The 19,515-nt window shown below is 35.0% G+C and overlaps 1 protein-coding gene across 1 annotated transcript in view; it reads right to left on the bottom strand.

The window, feature by feature from the left end:
* Positions 1-12,029: 12,029 nt before the first annotated feature.
* Positions 12,030-19,515, bottom strand: part of LOC135219926 (xylosyltransferase oxt-like) — a 313,007-nt gene continuing 305,521 nt past the window's right edge. The window contains exons 17-18 of the mRNA XM_064257145.1: positions 18,630-18,788; positions 12,030-13,305 (exon numbers count right to left, since the gene is read on the bottom strand). Of these exons, the coding sequence (XP_064113215.1) occupies positions 13,110-13,305; positions 18,630-18,788 (355 nt within the window). The 3' untranslated portion in view covers positions 12,030-13,109. The remainder of the gene's footprint in view (positions 13,306-18,629; positions 18,789-19,515) is intronic.

The following is a 19,515-nucleotide window of genomic DNA, read 5'->3' as shown; positions in this document are numbered from 1 at the left end:
CTAGACGATTGGCTAATCTGGGAGATGGACAAAGGCAAATGTATGAAAGCCACGGACAAGGTCATGTCTTTCCTGGAATATTTAGGGTTCAAGATCAACAGGACCAAGTCCCGGTTGACTCCGGAGTCCAAGTTCCAGTGGCTAGGGATTCATTGGGACTTGGATTCTCACACTCTTTCCATTCCAGCAGGAAAGAGAAAGGAGATTGCCAAGGCAACAAGACAATTCTTAAAGTGCAAAGAGACTTCGAGAAGGAATCAGGAGAGGATCCTAGGCTCGCTCCAGTTTGCCTCAGTCACGACGTTCTGTTGAAAGCCAAGCTCAAGGACATCAATCGAGTTTGGCGTTCGAAGGCAAATGCCAAGTGTCGGGACAAGTTCGCCCGGATACCTCTGATTCTCAGAAAACGCCTGCGCCCATGGACAAAGGCCGCCAACCTAGCCAAGGAGTTACCTGTTGCAGTTTCCTCCCCCGTCCCTAGTGGTGCATACGGACGCATCGCTGACAGGTTGGGGAGGTTATTCACAGCACGAGAAGGTTCAGGGAACTTGGTCACCTCACTTCCAAACACTTCACATCAACATTCTAGAAGCTATGGCAGTGTTTCTGACTTTAAAAAAGCTCCGTCCTCCAAAGAAGACTCATATCAGGTTGGTCCTCGACAGTGCAGTAGTAGTACACTGTATAAACAGAGGTGGTTCAAAGTCAAGTCATGTGAACCACGTGATGATAGCAATCTTTTCTCTAGCAGCCAAGAACACTTGGCATCTACTCACCTGGCAGGAGTCCACAATGTAGTGGCAGACGCCCTGTCTCGGTCGGTCCCTCTGGAATCAGAATGGTCACTGGACCAAGAATCCTTCGAGAGGGTTTGCCAAAGAGTACCAGGTCTAGAAGTAGATCTGTTTGCCACAGAGGCAAACCACAAGCTGCCTTGTTATATAGCCCCCAATCTGGACCCTCTGTTCATACGCTACGACGCCCTGAGCATAGATTTGGGAACCAGTTGGTCGAAAATCTATTTATTCCCTCCAGTGAACCTTCTCCTGAAGGTGCTGCACAAGTTGAGATCCTTCGAAGGCCAGGTGGCTCTCATAGCCCCTCACTGGCCCAAGAGCAACTGGTTTCCCCTTCTCCTGGAACTCGGTCTTCGCCCTCACCCTCTCCCGGACTTGAGACTATCGCAACAAGTTCAAACGAGGACTGTGTTCGATTCCTCAGGTCTTCACAAAAACCTAACTTTATGGATTTCATGAAGTTTGCAGGTAAGAGAGTAGGCGACATTGATCCACAGAACATGTTGTTCTTGGAGTCAGACAAGAGAGAGTCTACGCTTCGCCAGTATGACTCAGCAGTTAAGAAATTGTCTTCGTTCCTCAGAGAATCAAATATCAAAGTAATGACATTGAACGTGGCCATAACCTTCTTCAGGTCTTTGTTTGAACAAGGCTTGGCAGCTGCAACAATTACAACCACTAAGTCAGCTCTGAAAAAGATTTTTCTTCTCGGGTTTGGTATCAATCTAACCGAGTCTTATTTCACCTCTATCCCAAGGGCATGTGCACGTCTACGGCCCGTTCACAGACCGTCGTCAGTGTCATGGTTTCTTAATGATGTTCTTAGGTTAGCCTCGGAAACAGACAACTTCAAATGTGATTACCAAACCATTTTGCGTAAAACTCTGTTCTTATTGAGTCTAGCTTCAGGTGCCAGAATATCAGAGCTGTCATCTTTATCTAGAGATGAAGCGCATATTGAGTTCCTTTCCTCGGGGGACGTGTTGCTTTCGCCAAATAAGCAATTTCTAGCTAAGAATGAAGATCCCTTGATGAGGTGGTCTCCATGGAAGATTGTCCCGCTTCCGCAGGATCCATCGTTATGTCCTGTTAAAACTCTTAAGGACTATTTATCTAGGACGTCTACCTATTCCGAAGGCCCCCTTTTCATTAGAAAAGATGGTGGTACACTATCTCTAAAAGGCATTAGGCAGCAGATTTTATATTTTATCAAGAAAGCCAGCCCAGGGTCATTCCCCAAGGTGCATGACATTCGGGCAATAGCAACTTCTGTTAACTTCTTCAAATATATGGACTTTGATGATCTGAAGAAGTATACTGGTTGGAAGTCACCCTTGGTTTTCAAAAAGCACTACCTTAAGTCTTTAGAGCTTCTTAAATATCATGCAATAGCTGCAGGGAGGCCAGTGTCTCCCACTGCTTCATCATTATAGTACCGTCCTTGTGTCATATGAATCTTTTCAATTATGCCAGCCTCATTAGCATTTTACCTACCTCAGCAAATGCCTTAGCTATTAGAATAAGTGTATAATCGTGTATAGTTTTACATACATACAATTGATCTGTAATTAATTATTATGTATGTGACTTGTTGCAAATGTTGCCACATGTTTTGGCTATATAGTATATTTTGTAAATAAATTGTATTTTTTTTCCAATTCTAAACTATTTTATTATTTCCTTTGATTTCATTAATATGATTTTTCCTTTCAGGATAGTATAGCTTGGTGTTTCTCTGGTACAATTTCACGGAGCGACACGGCTGAGCCCAGAAAAGGGATTTTGACGTAGGAAAAATCTATTTCTGGGCGAGGAAGCCGTGTCGCCCAGTGAAATCCCCCCCTTTTTTCCTTTTTCCCCCCCCTTGCTGTGCACCAAGCTTCTTTGCTATCGATAAGTATGACGCCGCAGTCCCCTTCAACAGGGTAGCTGGGTGTGACCTATAGGTAGGCTCCCCGTTTTCAGGGTCTTTTGATGAGGAAAAGGCTAATTGGAGGGGTTACTGTGGTAGTGTTTAACACTCGCCCCAGTTCTATACCGACACCTTTTTCAGTACAGCCATACTGTTATGTGTTGTCTCAATTCTATCACAAAATGAAACTGAATATCAATGTACTGACAACTGTCTTAATTGTTGGGCTCCCCAAAAAAGGTAAAAGATGTCAAATTTTCATGAACTTACAAACATTTTGACAGCATTGAAATTTCTTAGGGCATACCTAGGATTACCAAAAATTACTTTGATGCTACCTATAATACACACCTATCACTGAAGTGCATCATTAACAAACAGTTTATTAAGTCTACCATAAAAACACTTTTACAACATATTTGGCAGCCAATTAAAGCATATCACATGATTTGCAATTATAAAATGAACTGGAGACCAACTTTTATCTTAAGGTTGTTGAACATATTCAAAATGGACATTATTCAGAAAGAAAAGTTTACCATAAAAATAATGCAATAGAAATTGTCTGTAATTAATGATGCAGCTCACTACAGTCCCCATTTTAAAACATTATGCTGTATAAACTTTTGCATGTACTATACAATCTCCCTTGGTCTTCTTTTCCTCTTTAGGAACTCTGAAGACTGGACTGACTGAGGTAATAAATATCTCATTTCAACATGAACTGCATTACTCACATTTAACAATGTGCATTTGTATATGTATCTTACAATTATATATTTGTGCTCTTTACTGAACTGCAGATTGGCATGTATACACAGCTACTGAGCAATTGTTCAATACACTGTATATGAATCTTACCCTTTTGTGATAATATGCAGTAGAAACTAATACATCATTCAAAGTTTAACCACTAAAGGATATTTTGTTTTGTTACATACGTACATACATTAAAGAAAAATCAGCTTACATAATAGGTAGCTGATAAATGCCACATTAGTTTTCAGTCAAAAGAATTAAACATGAAGGCTTAATCACAACACCTTAATGTTTAACCACAGTACCTTACAGTAGCCAATCAAAATGATAGTAAAGTAGTACTAGCCGATGAACTTCTGATTTTTAAATTTCTTTTGTAACTAGTACTATATTGTAGTTTCATTTCTTCAAATGAAATCACAATTCTAATAATTCCATATGGCTTTCAGCTCTTGTACTAATATTAAAAATAATTCCAATTACTTGACAAATTGATGCATTAAACTCAATCTGCAAACTTTATTTTTTTTAAAGAGGAATACTTACTACAATCTTGAAAACAATGGCAAAAAGGAGAGAGTTGCCAGTTGTTATTAAAATTTTATGAGCACATGGAAATATGCAATGTAAGGCCCGCTATCTTGCAGCCATCATGAGGCTACCATACACATCACTGAAATGTTTAATACCATACACATAGTCATTTACATAGTACTTCTAAAAAAAACTGCAAGTGAGCTCACTTTTAATATACACTTGAAAATTTGGGACATGATTACTCCACAAAAAATATTGTGCATCTCTAATATATATATAAATATAAAATAGTCCATAATTTAAGACTAGACAATACAGTCACAATATTTAACAACTTCAACACAATAAGTTATCCTAAATCACCACAGCCAATAACAAAGAATCTCACTAATTTCTGACTACATAGGATGGTCCCAACACACTGTTGAAACAAGAAGTTCTATTACAATAGCAAAATTTTTTCAAACAAAAAGGCCATTACACAATGTTATCTACAAAAGCACTCTAAATCATGTAATACGCACTTCCTTAATCACACATTATCAAATGGAAAACCATCCAAACAAATGACACTGTTGCTTTATGAATCCCCTTCATTGAGAACCATTCAGACAAATTACAGTTTCTCCATGAATGTCCTTAATAACTTTAAGATGAGCGTCTACTGTTTCTAGCACATGAAAATACTGACAAGACAATGAATAATACAGTTCTTTTTAACACCAACGCCAGATTTTCTAAACAATTCCACGAAGACCTAACATAATAAGAAAATGATTTACCAGTAATACCTAAACAAAGAATCAATTTATGAATAAATTACATAAATGTTATTTACACTTTAACTAATAGCATACCACAATGTACCTATGTTAATTTTCGTCAAAACTAGACTGTGGTTGTAATACAAAATCTTTACACTTCAAAACATTTCAAATACTTTCCTATTTAAAGTTTTCTATACAACTACCTGAGGAAAAGAATGGGGTAACATGAATGAACAAGCCAAGTAAAACCTTGAAAAATTAAAACCTAAACTTTTTGAGGTATTAACCACACCAAACTCATTATTTCTGATTAACCCTTTTGCTTACTGATGACTGATATGGACATCATCCACATTTAAGTCCATATTTTGATGACATATAGAAAAAGGAAAAACAATTATTGCATCAACCAGCAGACAAGATGATAATTTCTGGTGGGTGTTCCAGATATTTTTTATACGTAACATGTATACTGCATTAATTAGTGTTGTATAGTTTTCCACTTTTGTTCTATAATTACATCATTTAGAGAAGGAAAATTTTTATTTTAAGAAAAACATGAAATTACATTATCATTCATTTTCCCTAATTTTTCTTTGCCACAATTACAACTTTTGCATAGCACTAAACAATTGTACAAAACAATTAAGACAATTGCAATGATTTTTTTGGAGGGAAAGTGCAAAGTTTTCTTGTATCTTAAAATTTCTACTCGTTATTCCTCCTACATAGTTTTTTGAAGACTTGTCAATGCAACTGTATAGAGCAATCAATCAACTGCAAAATAAGACGACATTGATCCGTCCACCTTGAAAATTGTCAGAGCTACATATCTTTGAACTAAAAAAGGGTACTGTATAGTTTTTGCGCGTTGCTTTTCTTAAGGAAAAATTGATGCTACTTATTAATTTTTTCATATTTGTCTTGCTATAATTACAACGTTTTGCAATATAATAACTAAAGTAATTTATGTGTTATGGATAAAAAACGAAGACTTTATTACAAATATTTTATTGTGGCAAATTTTTTGAGGGAGGAGAGCAAAATTTTCTTGCATCTTGTAATTTTTACTATTATTCCATCTAAATAAATTTATTTTGGGGGGGTGGCTTTTTATGGCATTATATCGAGTACTCATTCAGTTGCAAAATGAAACAAAAGGGAGCAGTCTACCTTGAAAATTGTCAGAGCTACGCATCTTTAAACAAACTAAGATGTAGAGCTTTGCCATCATTAATTTTTAAAATTTTTGGGGGGCTATAACTACAACTTTCTCCACTTAGTATTTTATCTGGTTGTACTATGGTTATAAAATGAAGACTTGAATGCACATATATTTTCTTTAGGTAAATTTTCTTGGGGGTGGTGATTGCAAAATTTTGCTGTATCTCAAAATTTCTATTTATTCCACTTACATAATTATGTTTTTTTTTTAATGGGACCCTTTTCATGCCACTGTATGGAGCAATCGTTCAGTTGCAAAATGAAACAAATTGAGCAGTTTACCTTGAAAAATTTTCAAAGCTACACTCCTATGAACAAAAAAAGTAAAAACATTTTTACTCCTACTGCTTGAGTCTCTGCCACTTCCCTAAGATGTCATTGTTTATTAGGGTTATAAGCAAAAGGGTGAAGACATTAAAAGTGTGTGTTGTTTATCTAACACATGTCAAAACCTTTGGACAGATATATATATACCACCAGCATTTTCAATAAAAGATTTTGTTATCGGCAACCAAGAGTTCCTTACAGACTGTATTATCATTTTTATGCAATTTGAAAAGACACACTGATGCTGATATTTAATTACTGTATTTGCCAGAGTATAAGACACTTTTTTTGTTTTTAAATGTCAAAAAACTGCCCCGCGTCCAATGTGCTGCATTACATATGGGAGACCAAGCGCCATATGCTAGGCTAGGCCTAGCCCATGGAAAGCATACTGGGTGGGCACAAAAATTGTTGCTAATACTAAAACACTGAAAAACGAGCCTAATTAACACATTAAATTGTGTTATTAATAAAATATTGAAAACGAGCCAAATTATCAGGCTATCACATGAAAAATTGTTTACGATAGGTTGACAGTTAGCCTATAAAGAAAACTAACTATATCTCACTGTACCTCTTCTCAAGCATACATAACCCACCCTGATAAGTCTTACATTATATAAGGACTGTTTTATTTATTCTCTAAATACATAGTAAAAAAAAATTCATCCACCTGTCAGCCATTTGCAAGGAGTGGATGTAAACAAAATCATAGTGCCACCCTGGTGGCCTGTTGTGGTAGCACATATATAAACAACTATACAGCTGACTTAAGAGAAGGTAAGAGTTTGGGTACAGTTTTCCATAGAGCAATATTATTTACTTATGGTAAATTTCATACATAGCTGAAAAAAACACTTGTAACATCAAATTTAAACTAGTATCATACATTTTTCCCTACAAAACCACTTTAAAACATCCTTCAATAAATGTATGATGAAACATAAAATATCCTTGTAAAATAAGCATGTGTCTTATATACCGGTAAATACGGTAACTAATTTTAATAAACTATGGCATGTTGAAATCAAGTGACCAAATCTACAAATTTTTTCTTAAACAAATTTTGGCTCAACTTGCAACTTAATTTAACACATTCATGCTGCTCTTTAACTGCATTATTAAAAATTCTAAAATTACAAAGTGGGTCAGTTATACATTTGACACATTAATTTCATAAAATTTGAATGTATATAATGAAAAAAATCTTAAAGCCCTCTGAAAAAACAGCCATGCAAAAGACTTTCAACTCTAAAATAATCCAATTACATTACTGTGTGTAATACTTTCCAATTAATTTATATTTCCAGTTAATCTGTAATCCACAAATTATTTTCTGTTAAAGAAAAATGGCTGTTTACTCTTCCAGTTGCACTTCACTTTCAACTTATAATACAAATACATATTTCACATGAAGAAGCAGAAAGAAAATACTTACATGCATATTTTACTCTCTCTACATATTAATAATCCATTACTGTCCCAGTTGTTCCTTTACTCTTTGTAATCAGTAAATAACAAAAAGATACAGTGACTGCCTGAAGGGTTCTAGCTTAAACTTTGTCCTACGTCAAGATCAGCACATATTCACAACTTATGTAGAGGCAAACATTTGATACATGATCATTATTTAATAACTAGATTATGCTTCTTCCCTTGACTTCTTCTTACCCTTATATTGTATTCTTTTCCTCTCTATTGCAAAGGTTATAAAACTCAGGATGTCTTAAGCCTTGCAACTAGGTATGATACAAATCTAAGCAAGCTAAATAGTACTCTACAGGAAATTAATAAAATGATTACTTTTAAAAAAGACAAACCTGTACTGTTCATCCACTGAAAGGAAAATTAAAATACATAATGCTTCAGCTACAGGAAAATATTATCTAATTACTATCTGATGGCTATGAATTCTCCAAAACTACAAATATGAAATGACTTACGGTTCTAATGTTACTAAACTGATAGTGCACTATCAACACATCAGACTGACTACCCTTGAGCAAAATACTATTACTACATGGATATAATTTCACAAGTGATATTGGCACAAATTTGAACTTTAATGTTTCAGGTAATAAAGATGTCATATACTTAATAAACCACTTCTGATGCCAAAAGCCTTTTGGTAGCTAGACAAGAATGTAACAACAATGTTAATGTAATATGCTTTTTGATCAACAAACTTTATCAATGCCACTGAAATACAACTAATACATACCAAAAATAAAACTGTCATCAAATACATCACATATAATACTGATCTAATGCAGGAAAACAGTGAACCTAAAACTTAAATCCCCATAGTACTTTTGGCCAAGATAAATTCCTATGACTTCATGAACTCTAATAAAACTAATCAAGAAATAAGAAAAATACCTATTGGTTAAAAATGCATACCTCTGTTTTTGACAAAATCTATAAGTACAACTTTGGGGTCAATGGTACTTTCTACTTGATATCACAAAATTACCCTGAGAAGCACCACCACCCATAAAGTTTTACATATACATATTACACTGTTCATTAAATTTGCTAAAAAAAATCATGATAAATCTTCCCTCATACAGATTCACCTTTCTATTAAAATTACAATATAAAAAAAATAATGACACCAAACAACAAAAGCTGTAAACTAACCTTACAAAGTATATCTCCACTATTTTAAAACTCTGACAACAACTACCTATAAAAAAAACCTACTACTGAGGATTAGAGGAAAATTTTTATCCTTAGTCCTTTCTTATGACAATGCAGTATCTTCTGTAAAAATCTACCATAAAAAATTTACAATTAGATGAACTTCTCTAAGATGGACTTGCGTATTGGTAATGATTTGTTGTACACAGAAACTTTCCTGGCCATTAGGCCACTAGGTTAACTGTTTCCTTACATTAGATCAATAATACATCCTGTTGCCAGAATCCACTAACTCAACAGGTAACAGGACAAAACATATTAAGTATTCCAGTCTGTATTTGTATCAAACCATATAAATTAAGGTTTGTCCAAGACCATCACAAAGGATACTCAAGATACCATTATAAGAAGTATACAAGTAAAAGAAAAAACAGTACCATAACTGATGCCCAAGATAAACAGAAACTGTAGAGGAAACTTGAGATACAGAGCTATCATAAATGACACAAAATTCACATGATTAAGTAGATCTTCTAACCTCCCTTACAACCTACTAAGTAGTATGTATACATGTACCTAACTTGCTTCAATCTTTTTATATGGCACTCATTCCTGGCTCTCTCAATCCTATCAGTTTAGGGAAGTATCACAATTGCTTGACAGCACTGTCCTTGAACCAATGAAAACTAGTAACCTGGAATCCATTTCTATTATATTTTCCAGTGGACCTCTGCCTATCTGCATTTCTGGATTCGCAGATTTATCTGCGGAACATATAGCACATTATTCGTAGAAAATTTGTCAATTCACAGTATTCTTTAATGAAAAATATTCACTAATTACTATTTTCATGACTAAAATAATTATTTTTGATAAAACTATTAAAATATCCAGGTATAAGCATTTTTAGAGGGTTCTCTTTGGTGTCTGAACTACCAAATAGGCAGTTATAAGAAATTTTAGAGGGGGTGTCAAGTATTCACAGATTTTAGCTTTTCCTGGGGGGATAGTGGTATGCATCCCCAGTGAATACCAAGGGTCGACTGTACTATGTTCTTAAACAATAATTTGTGAATTACTTAAAAAAAAATCATTATGGACAGTCCATTAAGTATTCAATTCTATGCTTAATTAGGGTATTTACATGGTTAATTACAGTAGGTATTTACAAAAAAAATATGATTTTAAAATTTCTTGTTGCTGTTGTCATATGCAAATGATTTTATCTCTGGAGACATATATCACTGACTTAAGCAATATTGACTAAGAAACTGAACACCTAATCAATAATTCTAATTTTTAACATAAATGCCTTATTGACAACTAAATTTTGCCTACACCTAAATATGCTGAGCAACCTGTGCTGAAATAAGGCCAGCTTAATCAACAGTAACTAAATCTATCATGTATTACTTTGTAGGAAGAACTCTGTAGACCATTAAGGGATAAAGAGGATTCCTTTGACAATTTTTACTTTCTAAAACAGAATTCAATCTTTCTTGGAAAAAACGTATTTGGTTAATGTTACATATTTGGCATTTTTAAAATGTAATTTAATCTCTCTCTCTCTCTCTCTCTCTCTCAGAAAAAAAAACATAGTTAACCCCTTCGCTTGGCTATGTAGGATATGTCATCCAAATTTAAGTCCTTCACGTACTGATGAAAAAGAGAGAAAAAACGCACAAACCAGCAACATGACATACGGATCATATTCAGCGAGCTTTCCTGACATTTTTATATATCTGTAACATGTACTATGTTAATTTGCTTTGTATATTTGTAGATTATTATTCTATTATTAGATCATTGTTATATTTTCAGCAAGAGAAAAAGAGAAATATTTTTCATACATATGTAACCGGCATATTAATTAGTTTCATAGAGCTTCACAGCAAAAAATATGTCATTTATGTGGGTAATTTATCTTTATGACAAATATTTTTTTTTGGCAATTATTCTCTTCGAGGGGAAAGTGAACTCTCGTATCTCATAATTTCTACTCATTGTTTCATCAACATACTATGATTTGTGGGCCTTTTTAATCTTTTCTATAAAGCAATTGTTCAGCTGTAAATGGAAACAACGTCAAGCAGTTTATCTTGAAAATTGTTGGAGCTACGAGTCTGCACAAAAAAAGTACAAAAGGTTTTCTGTGCATATTGCAAGGGTGACTGACACTTTTCTTATGGAAAATGCTATGCTACTTTGTCCTTAGTTTTTACATATTTTCCTTACTATAATTACAACTATTTTCATTTCAATAACTAGGTAATTTATCTGGGTATAGTATGAATTTACAATGATGACTTAACTGCAAATATTTTTTTGGCCAAATAATTTTTTGGGGAAAGATGACAAATTTTCTAAGACAATTTGTATTTTTCATAGCTACAAACCTTCGGTCTTAACAAAAGGATAATTTTCTAGCTCCTAGCTGGATCCAGTTAACAATCGGAGATTAAAAAGCAAGGAATCTGTGATATCTGGCAACACGTGGGTATAATGGGTAAAAATTGCTCCCGACTTATTTGGCTAGTTCTCATACTGGTATGTCAGTCTTAAGCACCAAAAACAGTTGTGCAATTTTTTTTTATTCATGGTAAGCATTCTGAACTAATTATAGGAAATTCCACTGCCACTTTTTTAAGCCTTGCTCTTTATGGAATTTTTTTATGACATGTGTACAAATATATTTTCCATCTTCTAACTAAAAGTCACAACATTCAATATTTGGTAGGATTATGTGTTAGAATTTGGTAAAGTAACACAATAAAAGCAATGCATCTAATGGGATAAAAAACAAAATACTATGCTAAACTTGATGCGTTTTCCATAAATGAAGTTCAATAGTGAAATTTTGCCAGAAATGATACATAAAAGATGAAATTATCTATAACAGATAAAGAAAAATAAAACTAAAAAGAAACTGCAGTTTAAATATGGCAGAGGATGATGGCAATTTAAGTCTAACTGCTCAAGAGAAAAAATCTGATATAAAAACATTAGAGACAATGATAAAGTTTTAAAATTTAGATTTTCCGACAGCCTCAATAAAATCTGTTATGCTGTTGTGGGGGGGGGAATGGATGACTTGTTGTTTGTTATCCACAACTTAATAGATGCAGATGAATGTGTTATTTGGGCTACTTTTTCACAAAATGACAGAACATAAGCTTAAAAGGTTCCCTACAAATCAAAAGTAGACAGAAAAATGAGGTAATAAACCCTCAAAAGACATATTAAAGCTAACTATAATAAACATGTGGAAAATAAGATACAAAAAAATTAACTTACTCTTGTCAACATTCTTGACATTCTTACAAGGAAGTATCACAGAGACTTATAAAGTCACATAATTTACTTAATTTCTTGGAAGCTATTTCATTTTACTATTTTACCAGGAATTCTACTTTTTCAAACACAAAACCTTCCTAAGTTCTTCACCTAAACACTATTCTACTCAAGATATGTAAACTAAGGCCAAATAATGTTCACAATTCACTGCCATACTTTTCTGATATGTAAAACATTGCATGAAGATCACACCCACAAACAACCCTGTAATAAATTTGGCACCAACTTATTTCAAAGTTATACATTCCTTACTATCTAATTCGAATTCTGTTTGTGCATTGAGAAAGTCAGGCAGGAAAAATTTTCATCATACAGCAAAATTCAAGTTCAATGTAAAGTTATTCTCACAAAAACTGGCTCCATAGTCAACATGCCCATGAATCTATATTAATAAGAAATATAAATTCAATATTTAACAAAAATGAAAGAAGTGAAAATTTGATAAAATATTTAAGTAGTATAGTAAAGTGAAATCTTAGTACCACACATGCTGCAAACAGGAAAAATCAATATTTTTGCAGGTCTTCAAAAAGCCTGCATAACTGCTTGCTGGATTTATAACTGTACGTGATTTAATAAATACTGCAATCTCCGAAATTTAAAATTCCTATCTAAATCTAAACTAACAATAAGGAATCTACATTTAGTATCACAATCTCCCATAATGTTAAAATGTATACAGTACCTCATAAGCATAAGTCACTAAGGAAATGCATTTCAGATAACATTGTGCAAAGTCTCTTTTTGTTTGCTCATCTACATCTCCTTAAAACAAATAAGACACTATAATCCCTATCTATAATCACTACTCCCAACCCTATGGGGGTCAAGAATTTTGCCACTATTAGGATTTATTCCAACAAGTTCTGACTTTGGATCGGGGGATAAGGAACTCCAGTTCGTCTCTGGACATGGCTCCAGGGAATTGCGAACACATTCAGGAACGTGCTCACTTGGAATGTAACATGTATCTTGGACAGTGTAAAACCTGAAACATTTTAATTTATATGTTAAAAACAGCCTTCTAAGATTACATATCCACATACATTAAAAAGTCTACAAAAGTACTTTAATCCCTTCAAGATACCTATGTATATTACATTTAAACAAACTGTGAACATAGTTACTTAATAAATTTAGATATTACTTACTACATCTAGTTTTAACATATACATAATGCAGAGGCATTTCATTAAGTTGAAGTAAATGGTTACTGTTATTCCCCAATGAAGGTTCTGTATTTTTTCCATAAATTCCTTACAGACAACACTAACCAGAGAATTCAACTAAACATTTCACTTACTATGTAAGTATTTCATGTAAAATGTACCAAGTTACCATATTAAAAAATAATAACATCTACATTACACAAAAACCATACTTGGAAAAAACAGCAATTCACTGATAATTAAAAAAAAAAAAGTTATAACTGATTATTAAATCAGTCATAACCGGAGAAAGTGCACAACTGAAATTCTCTCTAGGATATCATACTTCCATCTCAATTTCTAAATCAAAGGAAACACTGAATTTGCATCAACATTGTGCCCTGTGCATTGCACTGCATGTACACCTACATTGGAACCCCCCGTATTCACGATCTCCGGGTTCATGGACTCATGTATTCGCAGATTTCTCGCGGGAACATTTCCCCCATTATTGGCGGAAAATTTGCCTATTCGCAGTATTTTTCTATGAGAAATATCCAGAAATTCCTTGTTTTTCTTATCAATTTCATTATAAAATGCACTTTTTGTGATAAAACTACTAAAAAAAAACCAATTATAAAAATTTGTAGTGGGTTTTTCTTGAGTTTTAACTAACAAAATATGTAGGCTGTTTTCAGCATTTTTATAGGGGTTCCAACTATTCGTGATTCTAACTATATTCGGGGGGGGGGGGGTTGGTACACATCCCTGTGAATACGGGGGGAGGGGAGGACCACTCTACTAGTATGATAAGTTCCTTGCTGAGTCTCTTTGGTTCCCAGCTGTATTTCCAGCAGATTTTTATTTTTTTATCTATTCAGTCTCTTCTTTCTTTGATGACCTTTTACTTGAACTTTATCCAGCTATTATTCAAATGGCATACCTTATTTGAGAAAAAATTTATGTAATCTTATGTAAGTCTAAGAGTAACTCAATAGACTTGTAATTTTTTACAATAACATTCACTGTATAGCCTTACATTTTACAAACGCTCAACATCTGAAAAGGCAGATTACCTGAAGTTCTAAAGACAAGTTCTCAAGACAAACAACTGAGTAATTCTCTTGAGGCTAGTAGGTATCTTCCTATATCTAGGATAAGTTCTTTGCATACAATACTAACTGCAGGCAGTCCCCAGTTATTGGCCAACTTGGTTAATGGCGATCTGGATTTATGGCACCAGAATACACTGAGTTTCGGTTATCGGTGCCATAAGGTGCTGATAATAGTTATGGTGCCATAACATACCTAACACAGGTGCCATTAACCAGTTATCGACGCCATAAGCAGCATAAATCCCAGTTTCGGTTAATGGCGGTTTTTGCTTATCAGCACCCTGCAGAGAACAGAAACCCCAACGAAAAGAAGAGTCAATTAGACCAGAGAAATCCCATTGGGAGGAGGCAGCGACTCCCAAAAATGGAGCTTCCGCCGTCATGTAGGATACACACCTCCTGTGAACTAAACAAGGAGGAGGAAAAGCAAAGGACGCTTTTGGTGGAAAGTTAGTCTCCCATCTCCTTAAATGACTTCTTAAAGGAGGATGAAAGGCATCTTGGGGAGGCGCGTCCTGTCATCAGGCTGGTTCCTCATTAGAATGTTGAAGATGGAGTAGCTGGGGTGAAAAAGGAGGGAACATTAGCCATCAGGTACTGCAATATGGCAGCATTTGCCAAAGGAGAAGCAGGTTGTCGGTCAATATCGTCTTCTGTGCAAATCAGAGACAGGTTGTCATTCTGACCAGGCTTAGGAGCAGGAGGAACTTTCCTCAGTAAGTCCATAATTTAAGCTAACTGTCATTTAATAGGAGCCTTGGCAGGCTCGTCAGGGTCCACAGGCAAAGGAGATGATGCTGGAGGTCTATAACTGGAGGAGGCAAAGGAAACTGTGACCTCTGAGAAGATGAAACAAGTGATGGGCACCCAGGACTGGGCATTAAGCACTCATGAGTGGGTGCTGAGTGCTCAGGATGAGGCGCTGGATGCTTGAAAGCAGTCGTCAAGCACTTACCATAAGTCGAATGTTCAGGTGAAAATGTCTCCAGACAATCCAAAGGAGACAGAGGTGGGTGCTGATGAACAGGAGCAGGAACATAAGTGTCCACAGAGTAACTGTAAGGTGTGGGAATGTGTAGATACTGCTTGCACCATTTAACAGGCAACGGATCTGGATGCTGACCAAAGATCGCTTAATAGGTCAGGAAGAGTCCAGGTAACATTTGCAGCACTTTCTGTCCCCTCCGTAGACATCAAAAAAGCTTGAGGACAATGGATGGATATCCCTGGTCAAGCCTTTCCAATGGCTGTCTGCTGGCACCTGGGAGTGGCTGAAGGGGTGACTATCCTTGGGCAAACCCCAATGGCCTCCCTTGGACTTTTGGTATGTCTTCTCAAAGGTTTAGGAGAGCAGGACAGTGACCTCGGTCTAGGAGAACCAACGGAACAAATAGCCACCTCCTCCACTTGCACTTCACTAACTTTGCAATTTCTCTATAAACACTTTTTTGCATGATTACTTGAATAGAAGTCCCCACCTCAGTAACAGTACTTACTACTAAATTAAGCTTCTTATCAAATCTAGACTCGATACTGGTGATGACATTAGGATAAGAAGCAAGGGAGCCAGGCATGGGAGTAGAAGGAAGGTCAGTAGTAGGAGAAACAGTAGGAATAGGAATAGAAGAGAGTAATAGAGCTAACCTATAAACTAGGCTTTGATATAGCCTCTGTATTATGAGAGTTTTTTGGCTCTAGAAGCCGCTTTCCTCTTTCTATCTCTCTCTAACTTGTTTAAATGAGACTTAAGAACCTTACACTGTTTATAATTCCCAGCTGAACATTCATTACAGGTCTTATCAGTACTACAATCTTGTCCTCTACATATTATACAGATCGTATAGAATCTTGCAAGCTTTAGTTAGCCTATTCTTGCAGCCTAACTCCCTGCAATACTGGCTACTAGAACCACTAGAATCCAATATGATTCTAAATAATCTGTTGAAAATTAAACAAAATTTTAACAATAAACTGCCCATAGCCTGAGTGCAACCAGAACAAAACAACCATACTTTACCCAATACACAATAACAATGGAAAACTCCAAAAAAACTGGAGCAAATGGTATGTTGTTTACAAATTTTACATGGCTGGCGAGTTGTTCCTTCTTTCCCTGGTAGTGGATGGGGAGTCATCTACAAAATAAACAAAAGAAGCGCTGCCACGAAACTTAAAAAATTGCTGCTTGCTGCACGAGGTAGATACAGTACCTATGTAATTACTTGCTAAGTGACTTATATGAAAATAAGGTAGTTATCAGCATTTTTAGAGGGATGTCAAGTATTCACAGATTTAAGCGATTGACAGGGGTTGTGGTACCTATCCCCTGCAAATCCAGGGGATCCACTGTACTACATTTGGCCTGACCCAAACCCCAAGAGAGACAGTCAAACTATATTCTTAAATCTAAGTGACAACATTCTCCCAATAGTAAAGAACACTGACTTAATCTAAGAAAATAATTGAAAGGACAGAACACTTGCAATATTCTCAGCAACTGGGCTACACAACTTTGCAATGCTATCACATTATGCAAAGAAAGAACCAAAGATACCCATCATCTTATATTCATATAGAGAAAATCATTAACAAATAATGATACTGCCAAAGTCTTCAAGCATGCCATAACTTGTGGAGAACAAAAGCCAACAGCAAAAATGATGCTGACCTACATAATTAATATTATTTCACTTGACAATGACTTTTGAGAAAATTATAATCAAAGAAATCATTATCTATGTGATCAATACCAATCTCTTATCAACCAAACAGCATGGCACTCAACAGGCGAGATTTTCATCACTATAATTTATCAACCAGTCAACCAGAATCCTACTACTGGACAGCAAAGTCGTGCCAGGCTTTTATGAAGGTTAGTCATTTCATAATTAAGCAAGATGACAATATCAATTTTGTGAAGGAAACAGTAAAAGATATGAAGTCACCCCACAATGGTCTACCCATATTGTCCGAATCACAGCAAACTTGTCAACAGAGATATGAACACATGAAACTTGTTAACAGAGATATAAACACAAGTGCATGCAAGGGTAATATTGAAGAGAAATATTACAGAACAGTTGCCACACCCAACTAGCTATGGCATCCAGCATAGACATAAAACACAATAAAAATCTAAACAAATACAAAATCGAAGTGGGCTTATTCCATATCTAGCAACTAAACCATTATAACCAGAAACATTTGTCCTCCAATTACACTGCAATACAAGAACTTGTGTAAAATACTCTCTATTCCAGTCTATTCTAACTAATAATCCACCTGGGATTTCTAATGCACCATCATTTGGTCTAACACACTTTTAACCAATGGAATAATCTACTTCACTGCAACCCTGCCATCACAAATAATTTAGAAAAGTTCTAAATATCCTAAAAGATGAGCCAAGACATGAAGCCACAGGCCATTTTAGCAACCATAATACAGGCTGCAATTTTAACTTAAATCTGCAGTCACTTCCAAAGTCAGATCGAACATCACTATTCTCAATCTAAACTCAAAAAGGGAAGGACTGTTGAGATAGTCCCCAACCCTCAGATTGGTAGAAATAACCTTTGATACCTTTGGCTAATATCACATTGCTTTACCAACTCCCATTGGTTCCAGCTTGTCCATTAGGTTTCTAATGTGTAAAGCTATGAATATATGCATTTTTCTTCTATTACAAAAATTTTAAAACAACATTTATTCCCTGAAAGCACATATAACTATGGTGCAGCACAAAATCTTTAATCAAAAGCCCTAAGCAAGAAGATTTCACTCAAAATTCTCACTTGCAAAGTAAAAATGGTATTGAAATACTAACATATTTTTGGACAAAAAATTATTAGTGGGTTACTAATTTTGGAATGTTAATACTGTAGCTATACCCCTACACAGTTAAAAGAATGCTAGTAGTAAAACTTCCCTGAGAAAAACAATGTTTTAACTTTTAATAACTGTATGTCTAAAACTTGAATACTACAAATCAGTATCCATATTCATACTAAAAAAAGAAAAAAAAAAAATTCTCAAAAGGAAAAACCCACCTGTTCACAAGATCATCAATCCATTCAGAGAGCTCAGGTCCATATAAATGAGAATGTGCGACAGCTATTTCCATAGCAGAGGAATTGCCAGGGTAATTCAAATGGTGAATACTTGTTTCATCATCTTTGTATGGCCCACTTGGACCTTTGTGCAACATCCTGGAGGAGAAAATTACAATTGCCATTAGTTTTCTTAGTAGTAAATGATATTATTGAGACAAGATCAATAATAGCAAACACAATGGGTACCAAACAAAAGATCAATTATGTAAAATATTTTCAACATACAGCAAGCCAATAATTACATCAAATGTCCCTTTGTAAAAATAATACCTGTGTGCATTCTTTCCTGGTTTGTAAGGTGGTGAAAATAAAACCCTGTGATATCAAAAAAATGATGTCAAAGAAAATTTATATGATAAAAATCCTAAAGATGAGTCCTAAAAACTGAACAATCCAGTGGCCCCACATTCAAAACCATCATAATCTAGAGTAAAGAATCAATAATAATAACCAAAAACCACAGCTGACTTAAGGAACTATCAATAAAATATCACAGAAGAGGTCTATGGCATGAGATAAAAAAAAAAAGCCTGATTTAATAAAGTTTTTCCTACAGTAACATACGATTTTTAATGATGAACAAAAAAAAAAAGCCTGATTTAATAAAGTTTTTCCTACAGTAACATACGATTTTTAATGATGAACACCATGGAATACTGCAAAACACTGATCAAATAAGATTAAGAGTAAAATAACTAAGAAACATTTAAGTTAATAGAAATAAAAAGGGTTTTGATGTAGGAAAAACCTATTTTTGGTAGTCAATGTCGAGTCCTCAAAGGATTACCTTTTCCATGGTCTATCCAGAGCTCCATGGTGACCA

The sequence above is a fragment of the Macrobrachium nipponense genome, chromosome 1 (assembly GCF_015104395.2).
Source record: "Macrobrachium nipponense isolate FS-2020 chromosome 1, ASM1510439v2, whole genome shotgun sequence".
NCBI classification, from domain to species: Eukaryota; Metazoa; Arthropoda; class Malacostraca; order Decapoda; family Palaemonidae; genus Macrobrachium; species Macrobrachium nipponense.
The sequence above is the reverse complement of the archived record's forward strand: the minus strand, read 5'-3'. Positions and strand labels throughout refer to the sequence as shown.